Raw genomic sequence first — 12740 nt, 5'->3', positions numbered from 1 at the left:
TCAGGAAAATGAAGGAACAGCAATAATGGAGGGAGCTATGTAGGCAGAAAGATCCCCAGGAGCAGGTAGGTGGTTACCAACATATAATGGCTGTAACGGTATGCTGGCCATTCACAGTGGAGGAGCCTTGTGCTGGGAGAGTGAGGAGAGAAGTTGTAGTGGTAGCTCCAAATAATCACCATTGTGTGGAAAAAAAGGTTAAAAAAGGAATGCTTGCTGCTTGTCCTTAAGGCTTGAAGAAAAATACCAAGAAGATCTGGGTTCAATTCCCAGCTCTGCCCACAGACTTTTTCTGAGACCCACATAAATGTTAGTGAGGGACTCAGATACCATATAAGTACCTAGAAAGAAAGGTAGCATGGTGTGAGTATTGTAAGTCTTTACTCTCTGAGCTGGTCCCAACACACCTCTGACCTATCTTCCTTCATCCAGTCCCACATCTCGGCCTGTGTGTCTGACATTTGCTCTTGGATGTCTCATCATCACCTTAAGCTTTAACATAGCCACCACCAAACTCTATTCTCCCAAACCCTCTCCACTTTTCTGACTGTATCACTCTGGACAATATTGCCATCCACTCAATCACTAAGGACTGTAATTTTGAATCCTACATCTGCTGTCACATCAGATTCAAGCTGTTTGTCACCACTTTCAAAGCTCTGTATAAGTCTATCCCTCCCTACTTACCCAAGCTTTTCTCACTTTGCATCACAATTCTGCCCCCTTCACTTAGCTAATGTCCCTTCCCTCATCTGTCTTTGTCAGCTTCTCACATAAACAGCTGCATGTCCCCTTTTTCTGTATTTTATCTTATCAATGTCATGAACTTCCTGAGCTCATTGCAAGTCCTTTACCATATGCACGTTTAAGCCCTTTTAAAGATCCACTTTGCCATGCTACCTACAGTTCATATTGTTTAAATGTGTATTAAGTAAAAAAGAAAGAAACAAAAAAGTCAGTTTCTGGTTCCCTCTAAGCAAATTTTTTCTTTCTTTCTTTCTTTCTTTCTTTCTTTCTTTCTTTCTTTCTTTCTTTCTTGTAGTGTGAGCTCTTCAGGCAGTGACTGTTCCTACATCTCTTTCTAGAAAATGTCTGATGCTGCCATCAGCATAATACACAGTAATAATAAATTATTGCCTGAATGTTGAAAACTTGGACCTTAAGTTGGACCTGCAGAGCATATGTGCTCACATGTAATTGCATTCATAAACCCCACATTTATGCCCATGGTTACTTATGTGCTTACATCTTCATAGGTAAAACTCAGAGTCCACATTATGAAAATTTAGCCCATTTTGCTTTATCCCATGGGACCGACATGCCTACATTTACTGATATGAGATTAAGAGTTTTCAAATTCCCCAAATTCAAATTTATGGTTCTATATAACTAATAATACAGTACTGATTTACAGGCATTTCCATGAAGTGTTAATACAATAGACCCCTTCTAGACTATTCTGTAAACTCCTATTCATGTTCATGAGAGCATAGCATCGTTTTGTTTAAAAATATACTATCATTTCTGAAAAAAAGGTCTTCCTTGCAACTCTAGATTATGATGCAACATAAAAGGTGTTTATTAAAATAACAAGAGCATGGGAATTTAAAGTTGTCTGGTATTTTACCTTAATGCAGCTCTTTTTGCTCAGATCTTCTTCGGATCGCCAGACATATCATATAAGCTTAAATATCTGTGCACAAACAAATGATTTTATTCCTGTCATTTCCTCCTTAACTCTCATTTACTTGGCTCTTGCCAGTTTGTCAGACCCTGAAGTGTATGTGAACATAGTTTTCTGTGATTTATTATGCTGTGGTAATAATACTCCTTCCAAGAAGGAAGAGTGTATGCTCTGAAGTGTATGTAAATACCCATCGGTTACTAGACTGCTCCCTATACAACATATTATTATTCCTGTTTCAGGTTTGCATGATTTAGAACACCCTGATGTATCTTTGGCAGATGAATGGTAAGTCTTAAACAAAGCATGAAATTGGTGCCTGTTACCCTTCTTTGTTTAATATTGTTTGAGCTTACTGTGCCCAACTCTTCACATTCAAAGACAAAGAGAGATCATGCTTATAAATATTTACATTGTAGTATTTTGGCAACATTATGTTCTCAGGTCATATTGCAACACTGACGTACATCCTGAACACCATCAAATGGCACAGCTAGATGCTATTAAACTCTACCTCACAGGAAAAGAGCCATTGCTTCAATGTGAGTATGTTAAATATTTTTATACTGATAAATTCCATAAACATTCCCTTATCTAAACAATGATTGTATTTAAACTTTACATACTAAAATGCTAATTAGTTGAATTGCTGATTTGGTTGGACAGGTAGGATTAACTCACATCATCTTGCAAATTCCATATTTACTTGAGAGTATAAGACAATCTATTGGTGTAGTACTTACATGTATTGATACTGAGATATTTTACCATATATAGTATTGACAAACCAAACACTGGATTTCCAGTTCACACTAGGCAGCCATGCTATCTTGTGTCATGGTCTCCTCAGATCTTATTAATTAAGGATGGTGGGGCTGAGACAGTACCTGAATGAGACTTCTAGAGAAAACACCACATGCTTCAGGAAGTGATGATGGTGAACTTTTAGGGAGGTGGTACTCTTCCTGAAGAGTTAGAAGAGCACCAATACTCCAGTCCTGTAGAAGAGGCAGGTTGTCCTTTAGATGAATTGTAAACCTGAGACCTGGAACTCTCGTGATCGTTGATCAACACACACAGTAAAATGACACAGAGATGGATTTATTTATTTAATATTGGGGAAGGTCTCGCTGCCCTGTTTCCTTTGTTCCAGGCATTTAAGTGGGTTCAATGAAAAGTTACAGGACTCCTGCCATAAAACTCATAACTCCCTCTCCCCAGCAAGGGGGACAGAGGGCACCAACTGAGGGACCTTGGTCTGTGAGGATTTCAGGTCTCCCCTTTTTCCATAGGCCCACGGTCCACCAACGAAATCCCAGGAGTTTTGCTTCCGGGAGCTGATCCTTTTGGTTGATTTGGGTGGGTCATTTTAATATACCTGATAGCTTGTTTTGCAAGAGATTGAGTATTAATCTGGGGTCTTGCACAAATACCAGCAAGAGAAATTGCATTGTCTTACCTAAACTCCCATGTCACTTCAAATGGATAAGGTATTCCTCACTTCCTAATCTAACATTGCTGCTGGTGCCATTGTAAAGGCTGCCAGTTTCACAGAAGCACAAAGCATGAGGGAGAATTGTGGTGGTGATTGAAGTGAAGTAATTTACACCTTTACATATTTAGCTTGTAATTCTGTGAAGAGCCCATATGTTTAAAGTAGATGAAATATAGATTGAATATAAATAATTAATACTATTTATGTGTGGTTCACCTAATAAAATATTCTGATTTGACTCTTTTTTTCACCACACATATAATCTATTTGTTGCTATTGATTTAATACATTTTCATAGGTGATAAAGAATTGATACAAGAAGTTCTGTTTGATGCAGTGGTGAGTGCACCAATAGAAGCTTATTGGACCAGTCTAGCTCTAAATAAATCAGAGTAAGTAAATAAATACATATGCACATTTTAGTATAATAAAAAGTATACGCTGGCACATGTAGTGAAATATGATTATGAAATATGATTGAAAAACAACTTATCAATTTAAGAACCTTTTACCCAGATACGGTGTAGATGGGTGCATTATACATACCTATGTAGTTGGGCTGATCAGATGATGAAAAATTGTGGGTGATTATTTGTTCATCTTCAAAAGAAAATTTTGAATCAACTTTGTGAGTTCATTTTCTTCAAGCATTTGAGAGCTTGAACTTCACTAAAGTGAATGAAAAGCAAATGTAAAACATTTAAGCTTAAATATTCACTTAAGGCCAATTTGCAACGGATTAGGCACTTTTAAAATTTGCAGTTTGTGCCATCTTGGTTAGTTTTTGAGATTATACAATCTTTAACAATACAGAATAACATGAAACTAGCAAACAATGTAGGAACTGAAAATACAATACCGTATTTGGAATTATTCTCTAAGAAATTAATGAAACATTTCTAAAAATGAATATATTTGTGAAATTTGTAATTTGTTTGAGAATGGGTTATGTACATAAAACAGTGAAATTAATAATATAAATTATTTATTGCACATTATTCACTCAGACTTTCTAGACATAAGTCTTGGATATGAAAGCATATAGATTTTAAAATTTTCTAAAACCAGATTGGAACTAAATGCTCTACTGTACAGTACATTAGCTATTCTTTTATTTGAGCTTTTACACTACTTCTGATACACTTAAGCTATAGTATTATGCAGAGAAATGTGATATATATATTGGGAAAATAGGTAATTTGATTAGCAAAGCCTATGTGAGCTATCATTGTAGAAAGGGAATTCTGGAGACCATCCAGATGAGATTTGATTAAGTTTGTACAATTTTCTGTGTTGTATGAAAAGGCCTGTTATTGTAAAGCCACATATAATACAGTGAGGTAATTAGTTGAGGTTGGTTTGTAATTACTAGGATTGTGATTTTTCCATCTCCATTTTTAGGAAACTGTGGGTGAAAAGAGAAAATACCATGGAAATATAAGTTTTGTTCTGTTTAAGTCAAATGTTAAAAAAAAGATCAAAAGTTAGTTTAAAAATATACAACAAAAATCCAGCCTGAAAAAGTGTTTTAATTATTCTACCTATAAAATTAATTGTGTTTATATTGTGCACTGAACTGATAACCAACTGGGGGTTAGCCGATCTACTCTTAAGAGATAAGAAATTATTTCCTATGACTGACACTTGTGTTAATATACCCTAAGCTTTGAGGGTGAAATTCACACAGCAGAATAAGGTCTTTTGAATCCTCCAACACAATGGAACTACAGCTATTCCACTTCATGCGTGGAAGGCAACTTCAGAGGGTGTGTACAGGGAAATTCTTATACCCCTTTTATATCCTCTCTGCCACTACAGACACAGTTCATTGTGGAGGAATAGCGGATTGGAGGCTGGCAGTGGGAGGGCCAAAGGTTTAATTGGTTTTGTGATAATGTGAACCCATGGCTACAAATCCTCAGAGATGATCATAGAACTGGAAGGGACTGTGAGAGGTAATCTAGTCCAGTCCCCTGCGCTCATGTCAGGTCTAAGTATTATCTAGACCATCCCTGATAGGTGTTTGTTTTTACTGTTCATAAAAATCTCCAATGATGGAGATTCCACAATCTCCCTAGGCAATTTATACCAGTGCTTAACCACTCTGACAACTAGGAAGTTTTTCTTAATGTCCAACCTAAACCGCCCTTGCTGCAATGCAAGCCCATTGCTTCTTGCCCTAACCTCAGAGGTTAAGAAGAATATATTTTTTGCCTCCTCCTTGCAGGGCCGGCTCCAGGCACCAGCTTACCAAGCCAGTGCTTGGGGTGGCCACTCCAGAGAGGTGCGGCACATCCAGCTGTTTGGCGGCAATTCAGCGGACGGTCCCTCACACCTGCTCGGAGCAAAGGACCTCCCGCTGAATTGCCACTGCAGATCGCGATCGCAGCTTTTTTTGTTTTGTTTTTGTTTGGCTGCTTGGGGCAGCCAAAACCCTGGAGCTGGCCCTGCCTCCTTGTAACAGCCTCTTATATACTTGAAAACTGGGATCCCACTCAAGATATACCACATCTACTGCTTCCCCACATCCACAAGGCTTGTTACCCTGTCAAAGAAAGTTGTTAGATTGGTTTGACATGATTTGTTCTTGACAACTCCATGCTGACTGTTACTTATCCCTTTATTATCTTCTAGGTGTTTGCAAAGTAATTGCTTAATTATTTGCTCCGTTATCTTATTCATAGATTCATAAATTATAGGACTGGAAGGGACCTCGAGAGGTCATCGAGTCCAGTCCCCTGCCCGCATGGCAGGACCAAATACTGTCTAGACCATCCCTGATAGACATTTATCTAACCTACTCTTAAATATCTCCAGAGACGGAGATTCCACAACCTCCCTAGGCAATTTGTTCCAGTGTTTAACCACCCTGACAGTTAGGAACTTTTTCCTAATGTCCAACCTAGACCTCCCTTGCTGCAGTTTAAACCCATTGTTTCTGGTTCTATCCTTAGAGGCTAAGGTGAACAAGTTCTCTCCCTCCTCCTTATGACACCCTTTTAGATACCTTTTAGATATCTTTCCGGGTACTGAATTTAAGCTGACTGGTCTGTAACTCCCTGGGTTGTCCTTATGTCCCTTTTTTATAGTTGAGCACTATATTTGAGATAGTGGGTGAGCAGGGTTTGTAGTCCCTATCCCAGTCTAGGACCAGGATGAGTGACCATGAGGAGCTATGCTGCTAGTAACCCACACCCTTTCTTCCCCCAGTCTTCATGTAATTCCACCGCACAAATCCATCTTGAAGAAACAAATTTCTTGCAGTGGCCAAATAACTTTTCAAACTATGCGTTTGTGTGTTTTATCTCAAAAAAAATGAACACGTCTTTCAATAAATTTAAAAATAAGAGGAATGAGATCAAAAATGCTCTTTCACTAGCTCTATCTATTTACTGTTTAGAAATGTTTATCTTTGCTTGTGTGCTGCTCTATTTCAGAAATTCTGACAAGGGAGTGGAAGTTGCCTTTCTTGGAACCCGGACGGGTCTATCTCGTATCAACCTGTTTGTGGGACCAGAGCAACTTACTAATCAGTAAGTCACATGACTGTGCTGAAGGAGCAGGTGGGAAGGCAAGAAATTTTTTAGGAGATACGCTGTTTTTTTCTTCCCCAAAGTTTCACACTGGCAAAGCTAAATACATAGAATAAACAAAAACAGTTCTTGTAATCTTTAGATTTTTCTGTAACTTTTGGAACTAGTTGGTGATATTTTTCACCCGCGTATCAGTTATAATAGGGGCCTTTTTTCAGTCCATATATTTGCTTTTTTCCACCCTCCTGGAGTTAGACTCACATCCTGATTATTCAGTGCAAAACTAAGATGATACTGGAGCTGCAGAAGATGGGGGAAATTATGCAATTTTTTCTTAAGCTCATCCCAAAACAAATGTCTTTAGGTGTTTCCAGCAGTTATTCATCCCAGTTGAATTCATCCCTCAATTGAAGGTCTGTAACACTTAGTGTGCTGATATTGCTAAATCAAAACTTTAATTTTACTTATTCTGTAATGCCTTTGGCTCACAAAATGATAGATATGCATTATGTCATTTGTAACATACGCAAGGATACTTCAGTTTGAAGGGTTTATATAGGTTGATCACTGTCTCATATCTCAGTCTAGCATGAGATACTTGGACAGAGGATTACTATGGCTTCAAAGTATAATCTATTCTATGTCATTCAACCCCGCTCTTCAAGTATTTTATAACATTAAATTTGGAAGAGAGAAAAAGCCATACAAAATATTTTTTAAAATGTAATCATAATACTCATTTTAAAGTTCCTTAATACTGAATATTGTACAGTGTAGAAAGGAAAATAATTCTCCACCAGTTATATTAAGCTTAGATAATATAGACAATAGGATCATGTTGAATATTATGGGAAATGGTTTATCTGTATATATTGGACTCTTTTCTAAACAACATAGGGTCAGTGTGATTGTTTTATACTTTGAGTAAGGGCAAAACTTAGTAAGTATGAGTAATATGAATATTTGGGATTGTTGTTTAGTGTCGTTTAGAGATTAGTGCAGGGGTGTCAGAGTCAGGAAATGTTCATTCTATGTCCATCTTTGTATTGGCTTGCTGCATGACTTTAGGCAAGATACTTACACCCTGTGTGCATCAGTTTTCCATCCGTTTAAAATGAGGAAATCTAACATACCCCCATTGGATTCTCTGATGAAAGCTGCCATAAAAGGGTCCAACACAAATTAAAGTCAATAGGAGTCCTTCCATTTACTAGTGTATGTTGGATCAGGTCCCAAGGTCCAAATTCATAAAGGGGCTTAGGGTGTTGCAATACTGAGGTTGCAGCACCTAACTTTTAGGTGCCTAGTCACCTAGTGGAATCCACAGACCCTAGGTTAGGCACCCAGGCTATCTATATAATGAATGGGGAATGTTAGGCACCTAAGTACGGGATTTACCAAAGGTGACACACTAGGCTAGGGGAGCTGCCTTAAATACCCAATATCACATGCCAAGAAGAGGGGTAACTACTAAACCATGCCCCTCTCAAGGAGTTAGGTGCTACATCTGGGCTGGAGGAAGGTGCCTATCTCTGCTTGGGATCCACAGCCATAAACCCTTTCCCAGAGTCAGGCACCTAAGCTGTTTCTTGTAAGAATGGTGGCAGCACACCCAAACTGTTCCCAAAATGGCCTGGTGGAGGAAGAGGTGAAGAGGAGAGGCAGCAGCCTCTCATATAATATTTAGCTCACTGAACTTTGGGATATTCTGGTGTGCGTCTCTCTCAATCTCTCCTCTCTGCACTGAGCCAGAGAGTGAGTGAGTGACTCTATAGTCCAGTTGTTGGGTTTCCCACCTCTCAGGTGAGTGCCCTATGTTCAAATTCCTGCTCATTATCAGGGGTCTTCCATGTCCTGGGTGAGTTCCCTAACAACTGGGCTAGTGCTTATAAAGGAGTTCTCTTTCCATCCCTGGTTATTTTGTGTATAGTTAGGCATGCTCCAAGCATACCTACTGGATTGGGCTCTCGAGGTAAGCAAAGTGGGACAATGTCTAGTTTCACCTGGTTTGAGGATCTTTGCTGGACCTTGGGCATAAGATAGGCACTGGCCAGCACTGAGGCAACAGTGCACATGCCCAGAGGCAGAAATTCCCCTCAAGGACTTAAACAGTGGAGATTTAGGTCCTAAGGGATTTTAAGCATCTCCAGGGCTAGGCAGCATCTTAGTAGATATTTTGAGTATCTCAGCATCACCTAAATTTTGAACTTGGGCATCTAAAGGAGGAGTTGATACCTAAGTCCTTTTGGGGATCTGAGCATAAGTGCAAAGGTGTTATAGCAACATGTTAGTACTATTTACACCATGAACATATGAGAGAGAGATAAACATTCAGACAGGAACTTGAGAGGTTAGCTGTTCACAATAGATTAATTCCCACAGTTAGCATGAGACAGAAGTTGGTGTTTTAGGGCTTAAAGTAAAACCACACAGAATTATATATTAAAAGTCAATTTTCTGCTATCTACTCACATATTTCTATTCTAATCCTGTACAATAACCACAATAACCACAATGACCAAACAAAAAAACAAAAAAACCTTCAAGCCATTACGTTGACATATATTTTTATTTACTTAGAGTCCAGTCCTGTTCCCTCTGAAGTCCATGGCAAAACTCCTATTGACTTTAGCAGCAGCAGGAAAATGCCCTTAATTTTTACCTATTTGAATACATGTCATATTATTAGTAAATCATGTTGACAGTATAACTTTTTTATGCTCCATCCAGCATCTGCAATCAATACGTCAATCCTTTTAAGAGAGCCAATAATATTTAATGTAATTCTGGGGAAATCAACATTAGAGCAATGTTGAGCATTGTGTAGGAAGAGATACTTGTTTTCTCTTATGGTTAAATATTCCTCACTATTAAACTGCAAAGACAACAGTAGAAATGAATTAAAAAGTTGAATCATTGGTGTGTGAAAAGGTTTTAAGAAAGAAAATATTCATTTTGACCTCCCTAATACATCTTTACCCAGGATTTGTCTTTAAGGACCTATTTCTATGGAATTGCAATATGCAAGTGCAAATATGTGTGGAACATACTGATTTCAGTGCCAGAAAATGTTACGCAGCAATTTTTGGAAGTATGTGTTTCTTAAAAGGAAGCTCTCTGAAATAAACATCCTCTAGTTAGTGTAGCTTATTGCCAGAGGCTCTGTGTATTGCGAACGTCAGATAACATGTATGTGTTTTGTGATGATAACTAAGGATTTCTGCATGATATTAATCTGAATACACAATATTGTTGTTGGGTGAAAGATTTGTGAGCTGGAATCAGTGGCCTTGCAGCTTGTGGTGCTGTTGTCCTCATCCAGCACACTGGAAGCAATGAGCATGGAGAAGATAGTTGCATTTTTTCTCATATGACCCCTCCCTTCTACCGCAGGCACCTTTCCCTGACATCCTTTTTTGGGGAAGAATATAGCCAAGTTCATTGTTCACCCCTCCCACTATATCTTCTTGGGAAGAACAGTTATTAATCATGTTGGCCTAACTCAAGACTTGAACTTGGATTGCTTGAAACAGTTGCCCTCACTCGTTACAACATCTCTTCCACCACACACAGCTAGTTTAAAAAGTAAAACATTATTTGAACAAGTTGCTAGAAAGAAAGGCATCTTTTTTAATTTCTACAGTAATACAATTTTCCACTTGACTTTGGCTGAGTTTTTTACCCCTTTGCCCACCCTTCTCAGCTTATACATAGCAGGGTTGCTATGAAATTTGTTGTCTGAGAAGATACTGCAAGTATATCAAGAATTATTCAGTGATATATTAAACTCTTTTACTGCACAAATGATATAGAAAAGAACCCAAAAGGTGAGTCCATTTTCTTTCCCAAAGACTAAGATGCTGTTTTGTTATGACTTTCAAGCCTGAAATGTTTTTTGTGATATACAAAAAGCAGCAAGTATTTTCTTCTTTCTTCTGTTTCAAGAGACTTCCTGACAGCTGAAGACAAAGAGAATATTTTTAATGCTGATCATTTTCCACTCTGGTACAGAAGAGCCGCCGAGCAGATACCAGGCAGCTTTGTCTATTCAATCCCATTTAGTACAGGTCTGTAATTTTGTCATATTGAAATACTGAAGCATGCATAATATTGGGAAGATTCCACATATGTTGTTGTATTCAGGAGATGGTATTGAACTGAGTTTCATCTTCTGAAATCTGCACTGAAATTTTCACCAAGTTCACAAATCCTGTAATCAGGCATTGTGACGAAACTTGAAGTGTCACTGCCTGTGCACTTTTCCTGAGCATTAAATTAATACGAATATTTGATAATTTTTTCAAACTAGAAATCTACAGCTGAACTTGCTTACACTGCAGTATGTTTTGATTTTAATAGCTTTTTTTTTTTTACACCTTGTAGAAACAGCAAACAAAAGCAATGTGGTGACAGCTAGTACTGCCATTCAACTTTTAGATGACAGAAAATCTCCAGTGGTTGCAGGTAAAATTGTTTGTTTATTCCTATATGTAAGCAGTGTGTGAATTCCTTACTTTTTCAGACTGTTCTGACTTAATGGAAATGTCATGCAGAAAGAACAATTGGAAACATCTCAAGTGCAATTGAATGCCCTAAAGCCTAGGTCTTTGCAGGCCTCCTCTCCCTAAGAGCTTGAGTCTGTGTTCATTGGGCACCCAAGCCCTCCCTGTAAACTGCTGGGTTGACATAGCAGTAATAACACAGCAGTAATCAGGAAAGATTTTGCTCATAGGAGCAAATCTTCACAATTATAAACCAGAACGAGTTTTCTTAAGCAAAACAAGTGTAACAAAAATCTCTCAAGTATAATAGGATTCATCACATTCTTCAGAATTTGGAAAACACTCCCAATAGTTCGAGACTTAAGGAACTCAATCTATTCAGTTTATCGAAGAGAAGGTTAAGGAGTGACTTGATCACTATCTAGAAGTACCTATATGGGGAGCAGAAATTTGGTAATAGAGGGCTCTACAGTCTTCCAAACAAAGGTCGAATGGCTGAAAGCTGAAGTCAGACAAATTCAGACTAGAAACAAGGCACAAATTTTTAACAGTGAGGGTAATTAACTATTGGAAAAACTTATCAAGGGTTGTCATAGATTCTCCAATCCTGGACATTTTAAAATCAAGTTTGGATGTTTTTCTTTGGAAAGATAAGCTGTAGCTCAACCACAGCTATTGGAAGTGAAGCAGGAATTAATTCAGGTCCTAAGGCTGAAGTTATGCTAGAGGTCAGAATAGATGACCATCATAATGGTTCCTTTGGTCCTTAAAATCTGTGAATATAGGTGAGGAACTCTGCCTCCCCACAAGCATTCTCCCACCCCTACAAGCCCTTAGCTCTGCTTTTCAGTTGTCTCTTATTTGGTTTGAGTTCAAATTAATTTAAAAATTAGTTCTTTCGGAAATTTTTCTCCTGTATCTGAAATTTTTCAGAAGTCTTTTTACTAACAAATGTCTGGTATGTTACAGTTCACACATTCAATATAGTTAAACTTCATTGCCAGCCACCTTCAAATCCAAGAAATTCAAGAAATTAGGTTGTAAGTAAGCAAAGTTATCAACAATTGTTTTTTCCTGTCTTTAGCATTCTAGTCACAATTTTCCTTTTCTCAAATGGCCGCTATTTCCCATCATTTACAAAAGATCTGATACTACCCAATGAGATGGATATTACTAATACACTCAATAAAGGTGACCATTACTTTACTGAGGAGGTGTTCCTTGTAAAGATGGCTATCATTTCCAATAACTGAAAGCACAGACTACCGCCTAGAACCTGACCCCCATTTCACTAGAGTACTTCTGCTGCTATATTTCTCAACCTTCAAATCTGCCAGTGTGGGACATCAAAGTGTGTGGAAAATTGATGGAAATTGGAACACCTGTACTTTGTTGTATGTTGCACCATTATTACCAGCTTCAATAGTTTTCCACTATAAATCCTCTTTTAACAATATTTTCACACTATCAATTAAATACACCAGTTTCTTTAAAAAAAAAGAAAAGAATAAACTTGGAAAACAGGA

At 38.0% G+C, this 12740-nt stretch overlaps 1 protein-coding gene across 3 annotated transcripts in view; it reads left to right on the top strand.

Moving 5' to 3' along the window:
- The window catches only part of CACNA2D3 (calcium voltage-gated channel auxiliary subunit alpha2delta 3), a 734213-nt gene that overhangs the window by 588396 nt on the left and 133077 nt on the right, over nucleotides 1-12740 (top strand). For all 3 annotated transcript variants that reach the window (XM_054035781.1, XM_054035782.1, XM_054035783.1), the window contains exons 22-27: nucleotides 1927-1972; nucleotides 2129-2226; nucleotides 3478-3571; nucleotides 6617-6712; nucleotides 10658-10779; nucleotides 11096-11176. In XM_054035781.1, coding sequence (XP_053891756.1) covers nucleotides 1927-1972; nucleotides 2129-2226; nucleotides 3478-3571; nucleotides 6617-6712; nucleotides 10658-10779; nucleotides 11096-11176 — 537 coding nt within the window. The remainder of the gene's footprint in view (nucleotides 1-1926; nucleotides 1973-2128; nucleotides 2227-3477; nucleotides 3572-6616; nucleotides 6713-10657; nucleotides 10780-11095; nucleotides 11177-12740) is intronic.

Source organism: Malaclemys terrapin, chromosome 7 (assembly GCF_027887155.1).
Source record: "Malaclemys terrapin pileata isolate rMalTer1 chromosome 7, rMalTer1.hap1, whole genome shotgun sequence".
Taxonomy (NCBI): Eukaryota; Metazoa; Chordata; order Testudines; family Emydidae; genus Malaclemys; species Malaclemys terrapin.
Note: the sequence above shows the minus strand (reverse complement) of the source record. Positions and strands in the feature narration are given on the sequence as shown.